Raw genomic sequence first — 27,659 nt, 5'->3', positions numbered from 1 at the left:
ACCAGATTCTCTTCCAGAAATCCTAATTCATTTTATTCAAATTAAAACTGCTCATGTTGACATTAAATTAACTTTGAATACTAAAAATAATTGAGCTTAGATTGTTTTTAAATACTGAATATATCAATGCATCTTAGTTTTGCATGCCAGCTTCAACTAAATCCATCAGTGCCTGAGCCAATAAAATGGTCACCTTCTAGAAGAGGGCGTTGTGGAAGAAAAAACATCACAAGTAGTATTTACTGTAAAGTGCTTACACACTGTGGCTTAATTTCGTTCAGTGAGTATGATTATTACATACCCTCTGTGTCCTTTGAATCCTTTTTTGAGCACTCCTGCAGTTTTAAAAAAAAAAAAGATAAACATATTGTTGAGCATAAAAGTATGTTTTCCCAAAAGTATCCTATTTCTGTTAACCAGTGTGTGTGGGAGACCACTCACCCCAATCAATCCAGGGTCTGTTTCAGTCTGTTTCACTGTAACTTGGATTACTGGACTTGGAATGTTTCTAGTCAATACTGTCATGGCAACACAATCAGGTACTGTGCTGCTCTTCCTGTGTGGGAAAAAAAAAACACGTTTTATTCCACTGGTGAAATGGCTGACATTTAATCAAAAAGAGCTTCTAGATTTGTCCATAGCATTCCCTTTGACTTTAAATGAGAAGTAGTAGTATACAGCCTGTTGTAGCTATTAATGTATATCCTCGTTGTGTTTTATAATCCATGATAAACAAGTAATGGTTTTACAAGAAGAACTCAACTGTTGTGTCGTACCTCAAGCTGGCTCGACGGCAGGTGTCTGAGGCATTACTCTTTTTTTCGGCACCTTTGCTGATGTCAGACACACTGTTTCGGGGTATAATTTCACCTTCGTCAAACATCAGGTGAAGGCGATAGTTCACCATCTTAATGAGGATGAAGAAAATGGTCACTGAGGTGCAGTAAATACTGAGGGCCAGACTTGTGGGTGGAAGAGCCTGAGGAACATAAACACATAAACACATTAGATGCTCTGTGTAACGGTAGAATGTTTCTCAAGTAGTTGCTCTTTCCTTTATAACAGTGCTTTAAAAGATAGCATTACGAAACCAAGTGCAAAGAAGAGTGCACTGTCAAAGTGTTGTATAGGATGTATGTGCTTCAATTTATATTTTTCTTACAGGTAAAATACTGTGGCATTCATGAAGAATAACCAGTAAGCATTGCAAAAACAACACATTTGCTCTTTTACTGCCAAATACAAACCTTATAACAGCAAACACTTTTTTTCTAATAAATAAATAAATACTAAGACACACTAACTACCAACGTAACGGGGAGCCGCAGGGGCTCACTGGTATGTAAATGGCCAATGCTGCAATATATTAGAAGCTAAAAAGTTAGATCACTGGCAAAGAACTGATTTCAGTCCATATTCAGTAGCACTACATAGAATGAAAACAAATAATGGGCTGAAAACTGATGTAGACTTGCACTGACGATGCGAAGACCATATTCACCATTACCATTCGCCTCAGTCAATGAGAATGATGCACTGACAGACAGATTACATCAAAATTATGCTCAATCGTTTCAGAGTTGAACATCTGACAGAGCTGAACATTTGTCATTCATGTCAGCTTTCAGGAAGACAAAGCAAAAACTATTCACACTTGTCAAGCTGCATTGAAAGCTGAACGATCCTGTGCTAAAAATCTGTGCAACTCACAGCGAGACTCGGCTTGAACAATATCAGAGTGTGAGCAGATAGGCCAAAACACATGGGTATGTTTCACCTACTATCAATTTCCACCCACAAACAGGCCTTCTAGATACCAGCAATACATATCAATGCGTAACATCATTATGACTTTACAGGCTAACTACTGTTTGCTTTTTAATTCATTGTTATGGTTGTTGACTGGAGTGGGGGTTGAGAGGGGTTAAGGACTTATGGTTCAGACTTAAGGAGGGGTGTGGCTGCAGGTTTTCGTTTCAGTCAAACAGGATCCACACCTGATTCCAGTTATTTAATGAATTGATCTTAGCCTTGTATCAACTTTAGAAATTTTGAGAAAATCTTAGAAAATTGTGAATCCTAGCTGTCCTTCTGGTGGAACTCTTAGTTTCTATGTGGAACCCTACAACAAAGTGCTTCCCGTTTGGAAACTAACATCCTTTAGTTATCTAATGAACCCTTAAAGAACCCTTGAAGAACCTCTTTCTCTATGAGTATATATATATATACAACACCCTTGGAGGATTGGAAGTCACTTGTACATAGTAAAAAATGATTGTGGCTAAAAATAGACAGCATGATGCTACTAGCAGGCTCTGTGCAACAGCCTTTCTTACCAGCCCTGAATACATTTCTGTGCTTCCCCTGCTCTGTCGCACATGACTCAACCATCCAGTAGCTATCAAAACCTTTATAAACTGGCGTGTTAAAGCAGGGAAAGCATAGGGAATTGTTTAGTCTGTTTGGGAAACTTACCCAGTACAAATGAGAATCAAGGTATAGTAAAGTCAATTTTAAATGTATACATGTGAAAATGTATTTTTCAGATAGAGCTACGCCACGTTTGTCCATCACTTCGACAGCATGCAGAGAAAATGCGCAAAAAGCCAGACTGCTGGCAGCCAGAGGCAACTGAGTGCAGGGAATAGTGGAGCTGACTACTCCGGGCCAACCTGGAGAAGGACTTCAGAGAACCTGGTATAGATTTTCTGTGTTTTTAGGTAATGACAGTCATGAATATATGAAGGTTGGCATAATAATTAGGTCAGTAGAGTGAACTTTCTATCCATAGAAACACTAAAACCTCTGGGGAATTGTGTCCCCTCTCAGAGGTGCAAATGGTTCTGTCTGGTTTCTTCATAGATTTGAGATTGATGCAGGCGTTTAATAAAAATAAAAAAAAAACTATGGAAAAGATATAGAAAACAATGAAATAACGAAAGTGTAGAGGGAAAGAACAACCTGCTGTGATTTAGAAATCAAAGTGATGGAAACAACCGAGAGTTCACTCGGATAATGGTACAAATACCTGCAATCCTATATGTTAGATACACTGTCCAGACAGAATCATAACCCTAATATTATAGGATCGTACACTTTCAGAATAAACAGGGTGCCATTCCTTTCTGAGGTGATACCATCAAGAATACACCTTTAGTATCTTTAGTAAGTCCATTTAAAGAATTACTGCAATAGGTAATTACAATCCAATTATGTAGAATAAATCATGTTTAAAGGTGAAATACATACACCTACATATTAAAGGTATTGTTTCTAAGAGTGTAGAGGAAAAGATACAACATAAAAAAAACATTACATGGACAAAGAAGGGTGGATAAAATGAGGGGATTGTATTACAGTAGCCTGTAATAATGACTCCATATAACCACTCTGTTGGTGATTGGACCCCTAAGGACTGAGCTTGTATATAAGATGGAGTGCCACTGTATAATTCACAGCCTTCTTCATGCTCATATTGCATTGACTGCTGACTCATTTCCATCCCGGACCACATGTCGTGCCTGCGCAACATTTTACTCACCAGATGTAGAGACAGAGGCAACATGAGCAAGAAGAGCCACAGATAAAGGTGGCAGGAGTTGTTGAATTTATTCTGCTCGGGGTCGTGGTACCATCCGCCGGTCAGGGAAGCCCACACCCCCTGGCGGAGCGTTTGAAGCACCTGGGAGCCCATCCTCGCTGAGGCAAAGACTAAACCCGGATCCTTCTGGAGGATAAAATCACCCTCACCGCCATCTCCTCGATTTCTTCCCCTGGTAAATAGTACCCTACATGTTGCGGATGGTTACACCATTTATGATCCAGAACCTCGAAATTCGTCGGCTTTTCTTCTCGTCCTCTCGTCGTCTTCTTGGTGTGCCATTATTAAAGGACTGGTGCTGTGCGCTGCAAGCTGAGCATCATCCTCCCAGTGTGTGTGTGTATTGCGCGAGAGAGAGAGAGAGAGAGAGAGAGAGAGAGATGAGTAGTGTTTGTTATGTGATGTCCCTTTCTCCTGCCCTCAATGATTCTTGCGCCCCCACTCTCTACTCTCTAATTCACTGCGGTCCAGGTTTCCTCCCCTAAATCACCTATGCGCATATATTGTAAACTGTACGGTAATGCGCCATATGGCGCTTCACTTGTAAAAACATGGCTGTAAAGCGGTACTGTAACACATTTTACCGTAAACAACAGTAAAACATATTTGCACTAAAGTACTGTAAAATTTTATAGTACATAGCATAGAAAATAGCACATAATCCAGTAGCTACATGCTCCATGTACATCATATAGTATATATGATCAGTATAAAATGTTATTACTTTGTCTTCTGGGAAACATGTAAATATCTTATGTAGCTTCTGAAGGGGAGTACTAAGTACTAAATGAAAAATAAGACATTTCAACAAAATAATAACAATTTACACTGATCATCCTATTCAAAAGTTACATGCCCCTGGATTTTATTGTATCGTGTTGCCTTCTTGAGCATCAGTGAATGTTTGCACCTTTTGTAATAGTTGTGTAAGAGTCCCTCAGATGTCCTCAGTGTGAAAAGATGGACCTCAGCATAATCTCAGTTGGAAAGGGGTCAAATATGCAAAAACAAAAAACAAAAAAAACCCCAAAACCTAAAAGTAACAATAAAAAAAAAATGTTTTAATGATGCAACATACATACATAGACAGCAGGTAGCAACACCTTGACATAGGGCATACATTCACAGAAATGAATCAGTGGCTGGATTTAGAGTTCAAATCCCAGAATCACCGCTTCCACCGGTGAACCCTGTACCCCCCACTGCTCCACACCATCTTAACATGTCTGGCCCTGCGCTCTTAAGCTAATTTTATTCTTAGTTGCGATATTGCATTTTTGCTGTTTAGATCTATTGGAGAATGCCTCACAGCTCCAGGGTCACTGATTTGATCCTGAGCTCAGGTTACTGTCTGTGTGGAGTTTCTGTGCATGTTTTCCCTGTGTCCACATGTTTCCTCCAGGTTCTCTGGTTTCCTCCCACCTACCAAAAAACATGCTAGTATAGGTGGATTGGTGAAGATAAATTGCACTTAGGTGTGAATGAGTGTGCGCATGGTGTCCGGTGATGAACAGGCATCCGAGAACTGGGTCCAGATCCACCGCAACCAAGATAAAGTCATTACTCTAAGTGATTGAGTGAGTGAGAATATAAGTATGAGCATATACAGTATATAGTCTAAAAAGTTGGAATAATAAATTTATAAAACACGTGGTAGCTATAGATTTTTATTTTAGTGAACCTTGTAAATAAAATTTTACACTTATTTTAGTAAAAAATATTAAGTGTAGTTTTACATTGTAGGTCATAAAAGATCAGGTAGCTATGTGGACATTAAAAATGATGGACATGTCTACTCATTTTGCACAAAACTTTTACGTAGTCACTGCACATTCTTACACACACACACCGCCACTTTACTTATGACTACTGTACATTTTTATACACACACTACCACAACTGCTCATCACGCATGTCTAATGTACAGTTTTAAGCCTGCCAACCTATAATATATTTCATACATATTAATACATGTTAATATATACAGGAATCTTAGTCGGTAAATAATTTGGAGAGCATTAGCCTATATAATAATAATAATAATAATAATTATTATTATTATTATTATTATTATTATTATTATTATAAACTTTTTTTTATATAGCGCCTTTAAATCAGCTTCTCAAGGCACTTTACACAATAAGAAAATACCAAGAAAAAAATACACAGATAAACACACACACACACACACACACACAAACACACACAAATATATATACATACATATATATATATATATATATATATATATATATATATATATATATATATATATATATATATATATATATAAATTATTCCCTCTTATTTGTGTTACATTGTGAGTTTATTGTTTTTAAAGTCATGTGAACTGTTCAGTCTTAGTCCTCCCTGTTACTCGTGTGCTGTGACTGTTGTGACACCAAATTTCATATAAATAAAGTACTATCTATCCATCTATCTATATATCTATCTATCTTCAAAATAATTAATAGGTTGGATAAAAAAGTAGATTTTACTACACAGGTGTTTCCCAATTTAAAAGTTTTCATAAATCTTTCCTGAGAGAAACTGCATTTGTTCCGACTTGCCTGCAGTTAAATACAGGTGACTGTAATAATTTCAAAATATTTAATTACGGCTAATTCAAGTTCCCAGACTGAGGTGTAAAGGTCACGTGGGTTTGCGTAACCAATCGGATTGCACTTAATCGCTTTCACGAAGCAAAGGAATGCTGCCGTAAAAACATATATATATATATATATATATATATATATATAGCATTGGGCGGAGCGTGGTACGGGATGCTGTTATCGGATTCGTTGGTGGTAGCAGTGATTGACTGTGGCCCCGCCTCTCAGTGTGTGTGGCTGCGTGTCGGTAGGCTGAGTGGCGGAGGCAGGCTGACGCCATGGCGCTGTTCCGCCGAGTTTCTCTACCAACTTACTGGACTTCTGGGACTCGCTGTAGTTAAAGTCTTCCCTTTTACTCGAATTTTTTTAGCTTCGGATTTTCACTTGTGCCGACGTGTTTGTTTTTTTGTGAGCCGGAAGATAAAGTGTGTGCTGTGTTTTCGGGTGTGTGTGTGTGTATATGTGTGAAGTGGAGTCAGGTGAACTCAGCGGCTGTTAGTAAACTTGGTCAAGAGCTACGTTTAGCTTTCTCTGCTAGCTTTACTCTGTCGAGTAACGAAAACGAAACGATGTACAGAAAGTGGGAAACTCGGAGGTAGTAAAGACGTGTTGTCTTCTTTTTATTTATTTATGTAGTGTTGCCTTCAGCTCTACCCGGTTTGTGCGGTTTATTCTGCCGCACTGGGCAGGTAGGACAGAGTTTGCACCTGTAAGTTAAGCTCGTTGCTAACGTTAGCAGGCTAATAACTCAGCAGTGGCCTTTTCCAACTGGGGTTTCTGTCTGTTCGACTCTGGAGAAAGTTGACTAAACTTAATAAAAAGTTTAGTTTAGGTTTAATGAACGACCGAGTTGTGTTTGTAAGTGTGTAACATCATCTTTTGGGGCTTGAGACGCTACAGTCAGAGTGGTTTAACTGGTTCACGCGCATGCAGGTCAGACTCGAACCCCTTAACGGATAGCTCGTGCACTAAAGTAATGAAGAGCGCGTCCGTCGTTCCGGTGCTTCTTGCATGTCTGGAGAGGTAAAACCCCGGTTTACGTTCATTCTCCGCTCGGACATCAGCGCACCTTATGGTGCCGCCGCAGGCGCCGAGTCATGAGTGTTCCCCGGGCCGTTTTCCCGAACGGTGAGGGGCGACTAGCGGAGCATGGCTGGCCGGAGAGCTCTACTTCCTCCTCCTCTTCCTCCTCCGCCGCCGCCGGGAACTCTCGCGCGCACTCGGCGCCGGCGCGCACGCGCTCGCTGTGGACTGCGGCGTATGACTACGAGGCGAGCGGCGAGGACGAGCTCAGCCTGCGGCGCGGTGACGTGGTCGAGGTGCTGTCCAAAGACGCGGCCGTGTCGGGCGATGAAGGCTGGTGGACCGGCAAGCTCAACCACCGCGTGGGCATTTTCCCGTCCAACTACGTCACCTACCAACCGGCTGTTGTGTCCTCGCCGTCAGCATCGCGAGATCCCTTGAACATCCCGTTCAGCGCGCTCGTGCTCCAGGAGATCATCGGCGTCGGCGGCTTCGGTAAAGTGTACCGCGGCACATGGCGCGAGCAGGAGGTGGCCGTGAAGGCGGCGCGCCAGGACCCGGACGAGGACATCACCGCCACCGCGGAGAGCGTCAAGCAGGAGGCCAAGCTCTTCGCCATGCTGCGCCACCCCAACATCATCCGGCTCGAGGGGGTGTGCCTGGAGGAGCCCAACCTGTGCCTGGTGATGGAGTACGCGCAAGGAGGCACGCTGAACCGCGCGCTCACCGGCAGACGCATCCCGCCGCACATCCTGGTCAATTGGGCTGTGCAGATCGCCACGGGCATGCAGTACCTGCACGAGGAGGCCGCCGTTCCCATCATCCACCGCGATCTGAAGTCCAGCAACAGTAAGAGAATTGGAGGATTATGGAGGATGTGACAAATATGATAATATAAAGTTTCACAATATTTAGATTTGCAAAAAAAAGTAGTGTTCTTAAAAGAAACAAACCCCTGAAAAGTTATTAACTGAATGATACCTACCAAATCTCAGAAAAGTATTGGTATTCATCACAATTTCAGTCTTATCATATCACCTGGTCCTGTAAAGCACTAAGACACAGTCCCCTTATCTTCACTCATAGGGCTGCTGCAGTTTGTTCTCCTGCATCACTCACTCCAAGTTTATCACTTTGTCATTGCTGCCTTTCACAGTTACTGCGTTAATCATTAATTCATTGACTCATTTTGAAACACTGTCCCCAAATGACCATTGGGGCTTTACAGAAAAGTGTCTGAGCTTATTAACTACTGAACCAGTGCTTCAACATAAGATGGGTAAAGAGTAAAGGAGGTTTTAAGAAGGACATGTTGGTTAAATGCACTTTTATGGTAAATAACCACTTTGGCCCTGTTCCCAAATACGGTCAGTTTCACTTCAGTAAATACATGGGTTCAGTAAACCAAGAGTGGGTTGGAGATTAGAAACCTCCTTGCCCCGGTGACCAAACTGGAGTAGGTTTCACTGTGTACACCACCTAGAGTGCTTGTCTTGTGAAAAAGCAATTGGAATTTGATACTTTCTGTATTACGTTCTCAAAAACTCGAAACCTACGTATTTATTAACTGTTAACTCGGGTTGGAGGTCTGATGTATGTATTGTTATTGTTGTTGTTTGGGTCAAATTTCTGTAAATGGAGACTCGTAGTAGTTCTGTGAGGGGAAAATTGATGGGAGAATTGTTGCGTATGAAGTCATTGGCTTATCACGTCCGATCTTGGGCACGTACACACACCCAGGAACTTTCGTTCATTAAATTTGCGTTTAAAAAAAAATCTAGTTAGCGGAGATGTAAGCAATGCAAGCAATAAGCATGTGGTATATTTTGACACTCGGATATCGAAATGCAAGCTTTTAGAAATTTTAGAGATGTTTCCTGACCACTTTAATGGTTTATTAAAGATAAAAATGTTTCATGTGTGTTTAATCTAATGTTTAGATTTAGGTTTTGCGGTCATAGGGAGCGACTGCAGTGAGATTGTGCAGGTTTCGCGTGATGGCACTCAAAGAATGAAGGTAAATGCACCACTTTTAAATCAGCTAGACCTTCTGAAACGAGTAAAGACTGCTCTGGCACTATGGAAATGAACTCCAAATGTATTTAATGCTTTGTTAAGCATGATTTGTTAATGTAGCAGCAATTGATGTGGATAAATATGGTACTTTGGAAAGTGTTCTCCCCAAGTAACATGAAGGCTTTCCATCTTTGGGTAAAGACAGGATTGTGGAAAAACACGGAAATGTCCGATTTCGCTATATTTCCACAAATATAGCCGACTTTTCCACAGTTTATCATCTCTGTAGGTGTTACTGCTTAGGAAAAGTGAAAAATCTCCAGCTGTCTTGTGTGTGGTTGGGAGTTGCTTGTTGGTTAGTCCCACTCTTATGAGGATGTGAAATGAGGTAAGGGTTTGAACAGCTGGTCTTCTCAGAGATGATGCTTGCATGCCTCTAAACTACTAAGGCTGCAACAAATGGACAAAAAAAACACCATACCTATGAATGGTTAGCTTCATGTAGCTTATTTTTCACAGTATAGAGAGTTTTAATAACAGGTCTACATATACCAGCTATGAAGTCGTCTTTATTTTATTTATTTGGTTGTGATCGCCTGATGTTTCAGAGTGCAGTCATTAGCGAATGGTTTGATGGTGGCTAAAGCGTTTTGTGATGTAAAGTTACCTCGTTAATGCCTTTGCTAAACTTCCCCCAGCACCCCTGTGATTCAGCAAGAATGTGTGTTAATTTTAAAACTTTGGAATGGGGATGTACCTGCATATCTGGATTATTATTATTATTATTATTATTATTTTTTAATAGAATTGTTTCAGAAATAACACCTGATTTTACCTTTTGTAGAAGACAAGCAGCTTTAGTATGGAACAAGAATAAGTGTATATATATATATAGCTGTAAATGAAGATGTCTGTTACTTTCTATAAAAAAAAGGGCACGTTTAAGTTTTTTTTCTGATTATCAGTGCCATGTACTGTTTGACTTCTACAGCCTTAAGTATGTCTTCTGCTTCCTGTAATCTGAACATTTATAAGCATTTGGGTTGTGCACTAGCGTTCACCCATGTTGTATTTGGAATAAGGTAAGGGTAAAGTGTTTTAAAGGAATTGTTTGATATACACGTATTCAAAAAAGAAAATATGGTTGTGCAGCACCGGTTAAAAAGTAATAGTAAATATTTGGTGGATTTCACACGAAACATGGCTTTCATGCTTGCTTCAACACTAGGGATGGGTGATCTCGTTTGTGATATACAGGTAGAAATTCTCCTCACAATAAGAATTAGTCTTCTCGTGATAATAACGATAAAGCCTAGTTTATGACGTGTTTCTGTGTGCGACACATTCGCAGCTCACGTGCAGAGCGAAAACAAGTATGGCGGAAGGCGGACATGAAGCTGAGGAGGAGTTTATCGCTAAATGAGGCGCTACTGTACCTCTACAACCTGGAACTGGTTTGGTTACAGAAAATCAGTTTTACTTTTAGATCAGTGTTTGTGTTTCTGAGTCTCTCAAGATCACAGCTATCACTTCTAGCCAAAAACAGTGGTGCACGGTGCTATATCTATATCGTCACTGATGTATCGTTATTGCAATAAATACCAGAAGATATCGTGATATAGTTTTAAATCCATATCGCCCATCCCTACTCAACACTTGTGGTTCTGATGGTTTGTCTGAAGGCCCATGTGATTAATTCTTCTCTACCTATGCATCAACAGTGTCTAATTTCTGCCACGTTGGGTCTGATGTCGGATGATGTCGTGTAAACATTGCGTCTAACATCTTTGTGTTTTTCCTGAGCCGTTTTCTCTGAAGGAATCCGTATTTCATGACCCTCGGGATTCCCACTGGTCTAATGCTACAATCTAAACAGTGGCGCTAATCCTTTAACCCTGAAAAGGGCAGATAAAAGTAAATTGACTGCTTGGCATTGTAGTGTGTCCGAGGAAACTTCTGAGCCGGGGGAAGTAGAGCATTTCTAAGTGTGCACTAGATATTAAAATGTTTGCTTTGTAGCTAAAATGTTGACTGGAGTTTATTACGAAGGCACAGAAGCCTTGAATGATGACCATGCACAAGTAGCTGTTCATAATCTCAAGAAATTTGGAAGTAGCACTCATTTTAATCTGAAGTTCTGGTTGATTGATCGATTTATTTTTCTCTCTTTTTGTTCTTCAGAAAGCTTTAGAAAAAGTGCCCAAGCAGCTGTGAATGCAGCAGTGTCTACTTCCCCCGTGTTCCAGTGTAGCATTTACTGTTAACCCAGATCAGTTTGTTTGTCCTTCCACGGGTTTGTGACGAACAACACTAGAAGCTTGCTGACCTTAATTGAAAAGTAGTTTGTGTTTGCAGAGGTCTGCACTCGCGCCACCACCCACTGTGCGGCAGAGCCTTTCTGTCAGGCCACGCTTTCAGCTTGCCTGGTAAGGAGGAGCACGGTGAATAAGGCAGTCCCTGGGTCATTCAGCTGTGCCATTGTTCACTAGTGAGAAGGTGAAACATACATTGTTAGACAGGCGCGCGCACACGGCTTTCTCGCAGCACTGGACGTACTACTCTTCAAATTTAATATCACGACATTTGAACAACTTCTTCTGTGGCCACATCTGTGGTAAAAATCTGCGATGAAGACCTGAGGAGGAAAAAGTCAGTGAAATAGTGTTTGCGTGTCCTAATCTTTTAATACCTCATTCGAAGGAATGTCTCTAATGAGGGGGCAAAAGCTTAACGCAAGTTTGTACAATGGAGTGGTCAAGCACCGGTTGCTAGGTGACCACCGTCCCAAGAATGGCCGACTCCTCGGGCTGAAAGGCTTATTTTCCATTATATTTAATCTCCTCAATAGCAGCTGCTTTCTCTGTCGAGGAGCATGTGTAATGCAGAACCGCAGACAGCAGTCGTACTGAAACCTGGCCCGGTGCCAGAACCCCAGCACACACATGAATATCCAGTTTCAACCACATGAAATAAAAGTCTGAGGAATCTCAGGAGCGCAAAGCTTTCAGGAATGGACATTATGTTGTTTGAGGAAAGTTTATTAGCGTAGTTGATGTATAATTTACTGTAAGCTAAATCCAGTTTCTAATTTCAGGTTTATGATGTGGCCTCAAGATTATAGATTGTACTAGCAAAACATGTATTTCAAGCAATTTTAATGAATATATTATTAAAAGTCACAAGTGATTGAACAAACTCCAAATCCAAAGGTTTACTAATAATAAATTGTTTAAGCTTATTCGTGATGTTTCCCATTCTGATGAACAACTATTCCAACACCTTTACTGAGAAATTACATTAGAATTGTACAAGGTAGCAGAGCTTTTTTTATTATTATTATTATTATTGATTATTTATTTATTTTTTGGACACTTTCAGTACTACTACTTGTTCTATAGCTTTCAGCTACATTTAAGTAGGCCATCACTAATCTGATGTGTTTTGCCTAAAGTCAAATAAAATTGTGCATGCTACTTCGACAGCGATGGGTGAGATGTACACAGTGGCTGTTAAAGAGCGTTTCAGGGACTCAGCGTGTGGGTGGGGAAAAAACAAACTTGAAGACCAGGGTGGTGAGAGATCTGGTCGACAAGATATGGTGACCTCGACTTCGGCAGGTTAGACGGCTCTACAGACAGTTTTTACAATTCTGAAAATGTTTTAGTGCGAGTTTAATTCAGTCATATAATTAACTGGTTTTACACTGTAGCGACTCATGAGGCTTGTCGTGCTTTTTCGCAATTGCCATTACAAATGAATAATCTTTATGTATTATTTTTATCATCCGCTCTCTCCTCTGTCAGTCACACTGATGCTAGCCAAATGTGGACATCTCTGAGGTCCTGTAGGCAGAAGAGGGCGGATAGCACCTTCCTTCAAATGTGTTCTCTTGCCATGTGATGCAGCATGAGAAAGTACACGTGGCTGACTTGTACTGACTTCTCGGATGGTATCTGTCATATGACAGGTGGTGGGTGCGGGAACACAAATCGGCAACCCTGAAATTTAAATTCTATGTATTCTAAAATTGTATTATAAATGTGTAGTTATAAACTAATTATAGCTAAAATGTGTTATGAATTTATTCTAACATGCTTTAAAAAATGAACAGACATTCTAATTTCAGTCTCTTCATGGTTTCACGATTTTTGCCATCGCAAAAATTTACACAAAATCAAGCAAACTTCAATATTCTGAGGAACTTGGAATTTTTCAAAATTACCGCAGTGTTTCCACAGATTTCAGCCAAAATGCATCACGTAACGTCATCACAATGTGCCTTCAGCCAAATTCATGCATGTCGTACATGAGTACAGCTAAAAGGTCTCATGTACCAACAAACATCACTGTGAAAGACCGTGCAGAACAATTTCACCAATTCAAGTAGTTTTCAAGAACAAAGCACAAAAAAAAACTCCCAAAAAAAATTGCATCACAAATGTTGAAGAAAGCCGCAGCAAAACCAAAAACTCGGCTACATCCTGTACGGACTGTAATGGTATTGTAATTTATATTATACATATGAATATTATTTAATTTACAGAAACAGGAAGAAACATTCATTACATTTTCTATATAAACCTAATTATTGCTAGCTTATTTTGTTATGTTGGCATTTTACTATTTCTTTTGTATTTTTGATTAGAAGCACAAGTGTCAAGTTTCCGATGTATTACAGAGAGTGCAATTCTGTATACAGCTTTAGAGGTGTACTTTGGGTTTGCATGATTACTGTTTTGGATAAGAGAATAACAATGTTCTGCTGCCAGTGCTTTAACTACTGGCTCTTAAACCTTCTCTGATTTCAGAACAGGATTGTGGAAATAAACCAAATTATTAGTTTAGTCTGTTTGTGTTTTTTTTTTTTTTTTTTTTTTTTTTTTTTTTTTTTTTTCTGCTGCTCTCAGGTTGCAGCTGTATGAATTCATTGTAAAAGCCTTAACTTTGACTCCACTGAAAGCTAGCACTTGTGCACGTGGCAAATCTTTGAAAGGTGCTTTCCGTTTCATCACTCTTAAGAATTCCTTCGAGAAACAGCTGTCATTCTGTAATGCAAACTGCCCAGACCTGTTTAAAATCTTCCTGAAGGGTTCAGGAAATACAATAAAATAACAATGCTACTTTCACAGAAAGAGGACATTTGACCTCCATCAACTACCAACTTTTTCCCTGTAACACATCAGCAAACATGAAATGATCTTGTTTTAAACACTGTTAACTCCTTCAAACTAGACTTTAGATTAACTTGTAAATGATTTATAATCCAGTGACTACATCTTGCTCAAAAACTCACTGCGTGGCAAGGTCGAAAGCGTTTTCCTGCTGGAAACTGGAGTATAAAACCGCATACACAGCAGATTGCAACAGTCAACCTTCTGAGCCTTGTGGCCAGCAAAGTGTACAAAAACTTCGAGGAGAGTATCTGAAGCTGAGATTATGGAGTTGGGAGTGAACGCAAAATGCAATTTGTCATTTAGACTGGAGACTGGTACCTAGCCAGTTCTTGGCCTCTTATATTAACACATTTAAAAGCACCAGACTGTAGTGAACGTGATGGTCTGGCTTGTGAGAACATCACTGACTCATCCCTCATCAAATGTGAACTAGTATAGACCAAAGTATTTCTCTTATGATTGTGCAACGCATCACTTGCAGCACTCTCTGTAAGCTCTCTAACAAGTCGCAGATCATGTTCCGTGATGAAAGTAGATACTGATCAAGATGGACCAACTGATTATTTTTGTTGCTTGTGAAATGGTCTAAAATCTATTTTTAACATTGAAAGCAGTAATTTGTCAATCACACAATTGTATGTATAAATCCTAGCTTTGGGATCTTCGGTTTTGGGTGATCTTGATATATTGGTCTCATGGGAAATGTTGTAGAGGCTTTCCCATGCGATCCTGCAGTAACTTTCCTCAGACAAAGGGTTTTAAAAGGGGTCAAGGCCTTCTCACAAATCTTTTGCCGTTTTAGCACTGTTTACTTTTCAATAGGGCTGAATGCTGAGGTTTTCCTTATGTCTTTTTAATGTCGGTGAAGTGGAAATGTGTTTTCAAAAGGCAAATATACCCACCCTGATATAGCACACGATAAAGAAATGTTAGACTGAATGGTTTGGATGGATATGATGGATATGGTAATGTTATGGGAGTTGCCCAATTTATTTCAGCGGTGACCAGGGCCTGAATTTAATTACGGATGGTGGATTATGGGTAGTGCCCTCGATTTTAATCATTCATACAACCCCAGCGTTTTGTAATGAGGAAAATTCCCATGCACATTTTAAGCTACAGCCATGTCTAGATATAAAATGGAGAGGGGGTGAAGGGTAAATCTGAACAAAGTAAATAAATCAATTGAAGTGTTTGCGCAATACAGCGATTCTCATACGATGACTTGCACTTTGGTTGAAAAAGACAGACTGACATGGGTAATTAGAAACAACTCCTTACATATGTGATGTACATAAACTGCAGCAAAATTCAAATGAAGTTCAGGAAAAGAGTGAATTGTTTGAGCAGTTTTTTTTTTTGTTTGTTTGTTTTTAAATCTAAATTTGATTTTATGAACTGTTGTTCACCATTCTGTGTCCCAGGAAAGTGTAACACACACTGAGGGAAGAGGTCTTTCTGACCTCTTCCATGTACTTGAGCTCGCAGACACCCACAATTGGCCAGTGTTCCTCTGCTGGAAGCGGGAGTATGCCATCCCTCCCACACGGAGAGCACAGCCAGTTTTGCTCTCTTGGCTTCTGGCCACAGTTGGCTATGGCATTTCTGAGATTCAGCATAATATCTAAATCTCATATGTGAGGTATTTAATGGGTGGAGTCTTCCCTTTAAAAATGAATTTCATGCACTATCAATAAATAAAGCAGACTCTGACGATTTCAAACTGATTTTTGTGCTTCGAGTAACAAACGCTTCTCAAATTGGTGTTTATTTTTAATGAAGTAGTTTTGTCGCAAGTAAGACAATAGTGAATATTTATTTTCGAAAATGCATCACAAACAGTAGCTTGAGCTCTTATTCCAGACTAAATCCATATAGTTCAGTATTTGGAGTTTGTCTTCACCTTGTTGATCGTGTATGACAATATTGACCTTACACTTAAGGAGCTCAGGAGGCTCATTGTGCTTTCTTTGTAGATATTTGATATCATAGCAGGCAGCTGTGGAGTCTAGGACTTTCCCTGGGTCTCTTCTTGTACCGTGTGAGTGGTGTTACCGTTTAAATCATAAATCTTGATGTGCCTGAATAAAACCGTAGATAATCCTGTCCTGTGTATTTACTTCACATATCTGTGTTGAGTGATTCAAGGTTATGATGTGCAGAAATGTGTCGGTGTTTTTAACTGTAGACTGGAATACCGATAGGGGCAAACGACCACAGCTTGGCGACCTTCTTCGTTTTGTTGTTGTTGGAGACTAGATGGAGGTGCAGGGCTATCATGCCAACTTTGAAAACTGAAAGAAGTTTCTTTCCAGCATGACCCCAATTCTTCAGAATGACACAGATTCACATAATGACCTCCTCTGAACTGCTGCACAAACAATGCAGCTTGGCATCTTCTCTTCACCACTAGATCACTCACAGCCCCAATACTTTGTATTTTCTGATGGCGTAATTTGCATCATTACGGGTTTGACTGTTGCTGTAGGTCATTCGTTTCCTGAAAACACCTAATAGAGTGAAAAGTTTTTTTTGTTTTTTTTCTTCCATCTGTCATATGAATGACTTAATATTTATAGTAGAGCTCATTTTAGATGTCTGTTCTTGTTCTGGCTAAAACTTAGCATTGAGCCTACCAGATACCAAAGCCAGTGATTGCTTTTATGAAAAAAAGAAACAAATACTTATGAAACTTGATATGTTGTATTGATCATTTGTGTGTCTGCTACCTTTTTTTCTTTCTCCCCTACAGTTTTATTACTTGAAAGAATTGAGAACAACGACATTGGTAGGAAGACACTGAAGATCACTGACTTTGGCTTAGCTAGAGAGTGGCACAAGACTACTAAAATGAGTGCTGCTGGCACGTACTCGTGGATGGCTCCTGAGGTCATCAAATCCTCCCTCTTCTCCAAAGGCAGTGATGTATGGAGGTAAGACGGTATACTGAAATAAATAAATACATTAAATGAATACAAACGATGTTGTCACTGTTGTAAATAGTAACAACCACGACAATAATAATTACGTAGTAGTAGGTGATATGACAGTTGATCTCGTGCACCAGTTGTAATTCTTCTTAAGGTGTGGATTTTATCCATGCTAGAAATACTGTTATGGATCATTTATAAAAAAAGAAAACAGCGGATTACAAACAATCCCTTCAGAATGCAATGGACATGAAATCAAGATAGATCCACACTGATCGCGTGTAACAAACAAATTCATCATCGGATGCTCACGTTGTCTCTATTGTGCTCATTGGTCTGTCACGTTTTATTTATTTATCCATGTTTTTATATATATATATATGTTTTATATGATGAGGTGATGGAGACCAATATTGTCAAAATATGTTCATTTTAATGGGAAAGGCCAACGAGTATGTAGTCTGTTCTCTTTTGCTCTGTTGATGGTGACATTGTTGGCTTAGTGCAGCTTAGTGGCAGAACATACCGACGTCTCTATTCACGAACTAAGATGTAAGCATCTGTATTTTTAAAGCATATTATTAGAAACAATGTGGTTAGCAAAAATACTAATACATCCTAGAATATTTCTGGATACATCCCAGGAAACAATGTACAGCATTGGAGTTGCCTGTTCTGTTGTAATCACATGCTGGTCTTTCATCATTCATCAAATGTAGGAGTGGGTCACTAACCAGCAAGCTTAATTTTCAGTTGGTTTCTGTATTTGTTTTTCTTTCTTTTTTGGTATATTCAGATTGAGTTTAAAGAACATGTTGTTCATTTTGTTTTTAATATTCATTTAACTGGCAACCAAAGAATAACACACATCAGTCAATACATATGGCACCATTATGAATATAGAATCACATTATACTGATACATATACCATGGCCATTTAAACTATACAAGAGCATACATTTTCTTTCTCAAACTCCAGATTACTTTTTAATGAAAAAAAAAAAAAAATCACAGTTGAATTAAGCCAAAGAAGCTTTAATGGAGTTTGTTGCTCATGCCTACGGACTGATTTTATCTTGCTGTAAAGATGCATGTAATTATAATGGGTAATTCTCAAAATTCTCAGAGGGACCCACATGCACAGCACCAAAATCTCAAGTATGTGTATGCAGTGCTATGCATTAAGCAACTGCACAAACCAGTACTAGCACAATGTAGAAAGGAGTTCACGTCACTTCACTTAAGGGCTTATGAAGATTGACATCATAAACCCTTTTACAAACCAGTTTTTAGATCATTACAAAAAGCAGTGAGTTGAGATAAGAGAGCTTGGATGGAAGTCCAGAGGTATTGAGACAAATTTAAGCATAATATTGCCACTAATAAATTATAAATTGTAGTGTCGGTATGTTTCTGTACTTTCAATGCCACAGTAAAATATAAGACCTAATTATTTACTACTTATATCTTGATTTCTTAAGCCCATGAGGCTGTATGCGTAAGTAGAAGGAACCTCATACAGATGTGTTTCCCTCTTCCTAGTTATGGGGTGCTTCTCTGGGAGCTGCTGACTGGGGAGGTACCTTACCGTGGTATTGATGGCTTGGCAGTTGCCTATGGAGTGGCTGTCAACAAGTTAACCCTCCCCATTCCATCCACTTGCCCCGAGCCTTTTGCCAAGCTCATGGAAGGTATGTGTCATTTATTTAGTTAGCCAGATACAGTATTATGTTCTCCGCTTTTGTCAAGCTAGCTAGTGAATGCTGAATAGCCGAGTAGTTTCCATGAACAACATTGTAATCTTTAACTTTACTAATCTAATCAGTTAGACACAAGGGGAGGAGGGGTTCTGTAGAACATGGTGTGTGTGTGTGTGTGTGTGTGTGTGTGTGTGTGTGTGTGTGTGTGTGTGTGTGTGTGTAGAGGGAGACTCAGGAGATTTGCTATGGAGCTTCAAGGCTCACTTTTATTTTCACTGGTGCTTTTCAATGTGTATTACAAAACCATTACAAACTCAACCAAAAGAAATGCTAGTCTCGCTCACGGCTTTTACATCGTACAAGTTCAAAGTGATGCTCACTTAGAGCTCAAGATCACATCCTGTGTGTTTGTGTGTCCGCGTGAGGGAGAAGCATGTGCGAGCTCCACCAGTTGTATCTCCCTCTCTCAGGCACTGAAAGCACGAAAAGCATACATAAGTAGGCTGGCAGTAATAAGACACCGGTGAGAGTCATCATGCTTTACCTACCGGTTTTACCTGCCTCCTTTCCATCTGCAGTTGATGCTTGACCACGCCCTCCACTGCCACAATAACTTCCGAACATTTTGCAGTGTGGACCTTTTGATGGGGGGTTAGAAATGACTGACTGTACTCTCCAGCTTAATGCATAATGTTTACGACCTCAGAATGCTGGGAGCAGGACCCCCACATCCGACCGATGTTCGCCACCATCCTGGAGCAGCTGACTGCCATAGAGGAGGCCGTGATGGCCACCATGCCGCAAGACTCCTTCCACTCCATGCAGGAGGACTGGAGGGTGGAGATCCAGGAGATGTTTGATGAACTGCGAACAAAAGAGAAGGTCAGTTCGTTATTCGCTTTTAAATACTTGATTGTTCTCACTGGATGTGTTGATAACTTCACAATGGCATGCCTGGTGTCTCAAGGGTTCACTCCATATTTCCATAGAAATGAGCTTTCTGGTTCATGTACAGGTCAGAATTTTTAAGTTAAGTTATTATTTAATGGATGACCCTATGGTCTGACCTGATGTAACTGACCTGTTGCCAATTAACCTGCAAAATTGCAGAAGTTGTAAAATGTTCCTCCAGCTGTTTCTTTTTAGTAACACTTACTTTTCCAGCCTTTTGTTACCCCATCCCAACTTTTTTGAGACATGTTGTGGCCATCAGATTCATAATTACTTAAATTTAACCATTTTATATGTTTTCTATGTTCTATTGTGAATAACATATGGGTTTATGAGATTGGCAAGTCATGGCATTCTGCTTTTATTTACATTTTACACTTTTTTGGAGTTGGGGTTGTATAAATCCTCCCAGATATGTTTTTTCAGTTGTCACTTTGCCTTCTAATCTCAGCATGTTTTGTGACTCAGTACATATAACATTTACCACAGGATTAAATGCTCTGCTTAAGTAACAGATCTGTTTATAGGAAAGTGTGCAAGTGTGTGTTAACATTTAAGCTTGTCAGACTACTCGGGCACCTCTTGGGGTGGCTACAGTGTGTTCAGTTGTAACTTTGAGTTATATAAGTTAGTTACTGTTAGTGGAGATGGGGTTCATGGATCAGTGATCAACAAAAGGCCCTTTATGGGACATTGGCAGGAAAAATGTTCCTGATGAGGGAAATAATCACGCACCATCTTCCTTTTTTGGGGGGCTTTTTAGTTTTAAATAAAAAATTTCCCCCTTATTTATTTCCTCCAGAAAATTTATTTTGAGAAACCTAGCGAGGGATTTCATAGTTTCTGTTTACTTGAACTTACTGTATTCCGGTTGAATAATTCTTGTAGAGTTATTCATGATGTTAAGCAGTTTCATGTAGCAAGTTGTTACTCTTTCTCTCTGTGTTCCTCCAGGAGCTACGCTCTCGTGAGGAGGAGCTGATGCGGGCGGCACTGCAGCAGAAATCGCATGAGGAGCTACTGAAGAGGAGGGAGCAACAGCTGGCTGAGCGAGAGATCAATGTGCTGGAGCGTGAGCTTAACATCCTCATCTTCCAGCTGAACAAGGACAAGCCCAACGTCAAGAAGAGGAAGGGCAAGTTTAAGCGCAGTCGCCTCAAGCTGAAGGATGGCAATCGCATCAGCTTGCCCTCAGGTGGCCCACTTTAAATGGTTTCTGTTATGAGTGCTAGTGTATATTTGCTGTTTTAGAGAAGTATGTCGACTAGTTTTTGAATAGGAATGTATTTGTGCTTCAGATTTTCAGCATAAGATCACAGTGCAGGCTTCACCATCGATGGAGAAGAGGAGGAGCCTGAACAGCACCAGTTCCAGTCCTCCCAGCAGCCCCACTCTCATCCCCCGCCTCCGGGCCATCCAGCGTATGTACTGGTTTCAGACACGCACATACAGTGGGGGGAAATAAGTATTGAATGCATCATTTTTTTTTTTTTTTTTCAGTAAATATATTTCCAATGAGGCTATTCACATGAAATTTTCACCAGACATCAGTATTAACTCAAGAAATCCGGAAATATAAAGAATTCATAACATTAAAGTCCATATATAATGTTATGTGTAATCAAGTGGAATGACACAGGAAAAAAGTATTGAACACGCTAAGAAAAAGCAGTTCTCCAAGGTAAGGCAAAGAATCAGCTGAAATCCCTAAGTAATTATACCTCCTATCTGTGCAAATTAATTAATAATAATAAATTAATCAGCTGGGTTAGTAAATTGATGGTCTATAAAAAGGCTTTTCGTTACCAAGGTGTCACACAAGAAACATCTCATGATGGGTAAAGAGCTCTCCCAAGACCTTCGGAACCTTATTGTTCTGAAACATATCGATGGAATCGGATACAGACATATTTCAAAACTTCTGAATCCTCCAGTATGCACCATTGGGGCCATTATCCGCAAGTGGAAGCAACATCACTCCGTCATCAACCGGCCACGCACAGGAGCTCCTCGCAGTATTTCTGACCAGGGAGTCAGAGGAGTAGCCCAAGAGCCAAGACCCACTCGGAAAGAGCTCCAGAAACACTTGAAGGCAGCAGGTCCCATCGTCACAGAGAAAACAATAGGCAACACGCTCCACTGCTCACGCTCTCACCGCAAGACTCCATTACTAAAGAAAAGGCATGTCGACGCTTGTTTAAATTTCTTGTTTAAAGAAATGGCACTGCACATCACTCTAAAAACACTATACCAGCAGTGAAGTTTGGAGATGGAAGCATCATGGTGTGGGGCTGCTTTTCATCGCATGGTACTGGCAGACTTCGTATAATTAAAGGAACAATGAATGGAGCCCTTTACTGGGAGATTCTTGAGAAGAATCTGCTGCCATCCACCAGGATGAAGATGAGACGTGAGTGGACCTTCCAGCAGGACAACGATCCAAAGCATACAGCAAAAGAAACTCTCAGTTAGTTTCAGAGAAAAAAAAATCAAGGTGTTAGAATGGCCCAGTAAATCTCCTGACTTGAATCCAATTGAACAAGATTTAAAGACGATATGTTTAGAAGAATGGGCCAAAATCACACCTGAATACTGCGGCCTAATTTCTTCATACAGGAAGCATCTTGAAGCTGTAATTACAAACAAAGGCTTCTCCACTAAGTATTAAATAAATTTCAGTTAGCATGTTCAATACTTTTTTTCCTGTGTCATTCCACTTTATTACATATAACTTCATTTGACTTTAATGTTGTGAATTATAGAGCTTATGAACTTATAGAGCTATATGAAAATGTAAAATTATTCTCAGGATTATTTTCCATTCCATTTCGCATTCACACTGGCAGCAGCGTAATGCAACAAAGTGTCCACGGAGTTTATTTATTTGCAATGAGGGCAAAACAACCACAAGTGACTGTACTGAGTGAAGTTTAACTTCATGCAAGTGAGAAGCAAAGCAATTTGGCGACTAGCATAAGAATGAGTGACGGCATTATGTTAAACTTTATCGTTTTTTTTGTGTTTTTTTTTAACGTGTTATTTTTATTTATATATATATGTGTGTGTGTGTGTGTGTGTGTGTGTGTGTGTGTGTGTGTGTGTGTGTGTGTGTGTTTTTATATATATATATATATAGCTAGCAACTACTCACAGCTCCTGAGTCTGTCAGTAATGCTCGCTCTGCTACTGGTTGTATTTGATTTATCCAAAATTGAACAGTGCCAATATTTTCATTGTTCCGTTTGAGTACATCAGTCCCTTGAAGCACATCAAAAAAGCTGACTGAAATAGCAAAGATGTATTTTTGACTCGATCTGATCATAGTAGTGGATGCATTTCCTATCAGAATTTTAAAAAAAATTTGGTGAGAAAATCTGAGTTTTGACCACAAAGGATTTGTGGTTGAATGGTGTGGGTTTTTTTGTTTTTTTTTGTTTGTTTGTTTTGTTTTGGGTGTTTTTCTGTGAACCTTTTCATAATTTGTACGGATATTACACTAGCCTGACTCTACCAGTAGATGAAGATAGGATTGCCTACTTCTGGGTCAGCGTGTAGTGATTTTGAGCGGGATGAGGTGTAAAATTGCAGCCAGTGTGAATGAGGGGTAAGCCACAATGATTGAGTATATCTTTTAAAATACTAATTAATTGTAAACACAGGTAGACTCTCAAATCATAAATAAATAATTATGCCACCACTGAGTGCATGCATATAAATGTGGAAGTTGGGTTTTAATGTATCAGAGCAAATAAGACACATGTTTGCTTATTTAGTCAACTGTCTTTAGCGTTATCAATTATGTTTCATTTTTAGAGGAAACCTAAAGTGTGATCACAATAAAAAAAAATTAAAAGAATAGGAATGTGATGATCATTCAAACCCCCATATTAATTTTTATTATTATTATTATCATAAAAGTACCTGCCATGCATTCAGGAGACAGCTGTCAAATACAAATACTTTAGTACTTTGTACAATCCAAATACATTGAAGACATTATAACTTTGTTCAGTTTACAAGCACACATTGTTTCACATTGTTCTTTCCCTTTAGTGAGCTGTTCCAGTGACTCTACACAAAGGAACAGTATATATGTTTATCACCAGGATGTGGATATCACGAACGAGTGTAAACCTCATACAGGGAGGAAAGGCAAGGACCATGTGATACTAAGGCTCCTTTTCTCGTTTCCCTCATCACAAGGGCTTGGCTTTTAAAGCAATTATCACTTACAGTGGGGTTCAGACTAAGTGGCTTGAAGTTTCCTTTATGTGTGTGTGTGTTTCAAGCAGTGCGTGGTGATGCTCCAAGGACACCATCTTGCTTTTTGTAATCAGCTTCACGAGCTGTTTGGTTTCACCAGAGCATAGCTTCATTTTATAGGGTTTATTCCAGAAGTATCCTGACAATGCAGAATAATTACACAAAGCAAGATTCTGTCTTTTTCCTGTAATCAATAAACCAACATGACTTGGAAAATTTGCCACTGTGTTGGAAATGATACCCTAATCATTACTGCCTACGTAGGAAAATCAAGAGCACTGCATTGAACACTATTAAATGGGAACAGAATTAGCTAAAGTTCTTCATTTGTGCACTGTGTTTTTGGACACCACCCTTTAAAATATTGCACTATAATCTTGACTAGGATATAGTTTCAAACACAGTGGAAGTCATTTCATGCTGAATGAAAGATTATAAATGCAAACCTGCCTGCTTGGTAGTTCCCACATGGGGTTCACACTCTGATTGGGAACCTTGGCTGTAATAATAGATTACACATCTTACCACTGCAGTAACTCTGGACGAGAGCAACAGGACGTGGGGCAGGAGCACCATCTATAAGCCTGAGGAGTTTGAGGATGCGAAGAAGGGCATAAAGAAGAAGGTTCGCACATGGGGTCCGAGCTCCATTCAGACCAAGGAGAGAGGAAACAGTGCTGAAAGGTTTACCACTGATCTTTATTTGTTCATGTTTTTGAATCTTACTGACCAGCATGTTTATAAAAATTTAAACAGGAGGCAAGTTTAATTGTGACAGGAAAATCACAAGTCCTAGTTGTTATTAAATTTGTAATAGTGAATAATTTTAATAGTTTGTTATTATTCAGTATTTCATTAAGTTAGTTCATATGCTAGTTTATATCCTTTCTCCTTCATTTCAATTACAGTGACACTAGCCAATCATGTGCATCTGAGAGCTCATGCAGGCGGAACAGGATGGATAGCATTTTCTGCAAGTCTGTTACGCTGCCCCATGGTGCAGCATAAGCTGCAGTTCGAAAAAAAGCTGGTTGGCTGGCTTCATGGTGCTCAAAGGAAGCATGTGATGGCCTTCACCATCCCGGATTGGGAGCTGTCGTATTATAGGGGAGACCAAATGCTGGGTGGGAACTGACCAAGACTCAACCCCCCACAAAAAGTGTCTATGGCTAGAGCTACATTTAAAAATCAGGCGTGTCCAATCATATCCACAAAGGGCCAGAGTGGGTGCAGGTTTTCTTTCCAATCAAGAAGAAGCCACACCTGATTCCACCCGTTTAATCAGTTGATCTTGGCTTTCAGTAGACTCAGGTGTGGCTTCTACTTGATTGGAATGAAAACCTGCATCCACACCAGCTCTTTCCAGATAACATTGGTCGTTTAAAATAAATAAATAAATAAAAATCTCCTGCAACGCCATCCACATCTCCAGCAACCGCACGTGGGGTCACAACCTCAAATTTGATAACCTATGCCCTAATTCACTAAACCAGGTATTTAACATCTATAGACTGAGTCCAGCATCTGCCCTTAAATTATAAGTGAAGTTGGTACCATTTTTGGATCCGCTTGGCTATAATATCTAGTTATCTTTTAACATGTTTGTATTCAGGGTCTTTTTTTTTTTTGGTTAGAAAACATTAACACTAACTATGATGGATGTAAATCTGCCCACAACTGTACTGAACTGAGCTCAAGCTTTTATTGCTGACACGATTACTTTGCTTCCAGGGTTCGGCCGCTCTCAGATGGAAACAATCCTTGGTCTACTTCTCTGCTGAAATCCCAGAAATCTGTTCCACTCGCTGCATTATTTGCCGAGCAGGGTAAGCAAGAACCTTTTTTTTTCTCTCTCTCTTCCCCCCTCATTCTCTGTTTTCCTGCAATAACACTGACGTAGTGAACCTTTCCTGTGTAGGCACGGCTAAAGATGAAACAAGCTCTTTTGACAGTTCAGACAGCAAACCAAAGCAACTCAAGTTCCCCAATCAGGTCTATATTGATCTACCTCTGTGGAAGGACGAGCAGAGTGAGGGGCCTGGGGTCGGGATAGGGGGTGGAGCCGAGAGCCAGGAGGAGCCAGCCACATCCACCAGCTCAACAAGCACAACGCCGCAGCACACACCCACCAACAGTCTGAAGCGTGCAGGTGGGCGGCGGCGCACGGACACAGTGCTGTACAGCTGTGCCTCGCTCCTAGCGGCTGTGGCTCTGGGCCTGGACCTGCGTGATGCCCACAAGGCCACACCCACGGATGAGGTGGAGCCTCGAGAAGACCGGAAGAAGCGGGAAGGCCTGTTTCAGCGTGCCACTCGTTTCCGGCGCAGTTCTAGCCCACGCAGGGATGACAACCTGCTGGCCATGTCCTCAATCTCAGAGTGTAACTCCACCAAGTGTCTCCTCCACTCGGACTCTGAAGGTCCCGAGCACAGCTCTGTAACTGAAGTACCACTCAATGGCTCTGGATTCTACAATATCAGCCAGAGTGGCAGAAATGTGGGCAGAACTAATAATCTCTGCCCTCCGTTATTACCAGAGCATGGCACCACCTCTGTGTCCCGGCTCAGGAGAAAGAAATCTAGTCCTGCTGTCTGTCAGAATGGTGAGTAATACAAGATACTTCAACCAGAGGTGATCATTGCAGTTGCATTTACATTTTTGTTAGTTGCTTAGTGAATGTTTACATGTAAACATATTATTCTAGGGGTGTAACACTTGAATATCTCTGTAAAGACTTGAAATCAGTTCCAGAATTATTGGCAACCTTGATACAGGTGGGTCAAAAAAAAAAGGTTGTGGGAAAACATATCTGTGGCTAATTAGCTTAATGTCACACTGAAATGATGAGAAAGCTACCTCAATCTTTATGAGGTAACTTTATTCTTAGAACTTTTAAAAACCCTTATGAAAAATGTTTAGAAAACTTTGTTATAGACATGGGCACCCCTACAAATTCTTATGAATTAAATGTAACCACCCAAAGCACATTCTTTTAATGTGGATGTGGTTTGCTAACAACACATACTGAAATTCCTTTTGGGTTGTCTATTTATACCTTCTATTTATACCGACCTGTGTCTATTTATACCTTCTATTTGTACCGACCTATTGCTATTTATACCTTCTATTTGTACCGACCTATTGCTATTTATACCTTCTATTTGTACCGACCTGTTTCGGTGTACATACCTTCTGCATATTGTAATGATTTTGTTATTTTTTTCATTAGGGAATCAAAGGGCATTAAAAATACTGGTCAATAATTCTGGCAAAATTCAGGCAATACTGTGTCAGTTTTAAGCTATACTGTGATATGATTTTGGCCGTACCAGCAAAAACGTGTGCACTTTTCTGCCCACAAGCTAAATCAGAATCTGATTTATTTACAA

General features: G+C 40.0%; 2 protein-coding genes across 3 annotated transcripts in view; one reads left to right on the top strand and one right to left on the bottom strand.

Annotated features, from left to right (window-relative positions):
* Window positions 1–5,530, bottom strand: part of pcnx2 (pecanex 2) — a 36,899-nt gene extending 31,369 nt beyond the window's left edge. Inside the window, exons 1-4 of the mRNA XM_053621440.1 lie at window positions 3,542–5,530; window positions 777–979; window positions 442–556; window positions 302–335 (exon numbers count right to left, since the gene is read on the bottom strand). Coding sequence (XP_053477415.1) covers window positions 302–335; window positions 442–556; window positions 777–979; window positions 3,542–3,694 — 505 coding nt within the window. The 5' untranslated portion in view covers window positions 3,695–5,530. The remainder of the gene's footprint in view (window positions 1–301; window positions 336–441; window positions 557–776; window positions 980–3,541) is intronic.
* A 1,780-nt stretch (window positions 5,531–7,310) lies between these two features.
* map3k21 (mitogen-activated protein kinase kinase kinase 21) overlaps window positions 7,311–27,659 on the top strand; it is a 22,496-nt gene continuing 2,147 nt past the window's right edge. The window contains exons 1-10 of one of the 2 annotated variants that reach the window (XM_053621823.1): window positions 7,311–8,085; window positions 17,179–17,359; window positions 18,899–19,047; window positions 19,763–19,938; window positions 20,962–21,202; window positions 21,306–21,428; window positions 24,061–24,159; window positions 24,804–24,954; window positions 26,002–26,096; window positions 26,189–26,872. In XM_053621823.1, coding sequence (XP_053477798.1) covers window positions 7,311–8,085; window positions 17,179–17,359; window positions 18,899–19,047; window positions 19,763–19,938; window positions 20,962–21,202; window positions 21,306–21,428; window positions 24,061–24,159; window positions 24,804–24,954; window positions 26,002–26,096; window positions 26,189–26,872 — 2,674 coding nt within the window. The remainder of the gene's footprint in view (window positions 8,086–17,178; window positions 17,360–18,898; window positions 19,048–19,762; window positions 19,939–20,961; window positions 21,203–21,305; window positions 21,429–24,060; window positions 24,160–24,803; window positions 24,955–26,001; window positions 26,097–26,188; window positions 26,873–27,659) is intronic. The other variant, XM_053621824.1, reaches the window with a different exon arrangement.

The sequence above is a fragment of the Ictalurus furcatus genome, chromosome 3, assembly GCF_023375685.1.
Source record: "Ictalurus furcatus strain D&B chromosome 3, Billie_1.0, whole genome shotgun sequence".
Taxonomy (NCBI): Eukaryota; Metazoa; Chordata; class Actinopteri; order Siluriformes; family Ictaluridae; genus Ictalurus; species Ictalurus furcatus.
The sequence above is the reverse complement of the archived record's forward strand: the minus strand, read 5'-3'. Positions and strand labels throughout refer to the sequence as shown.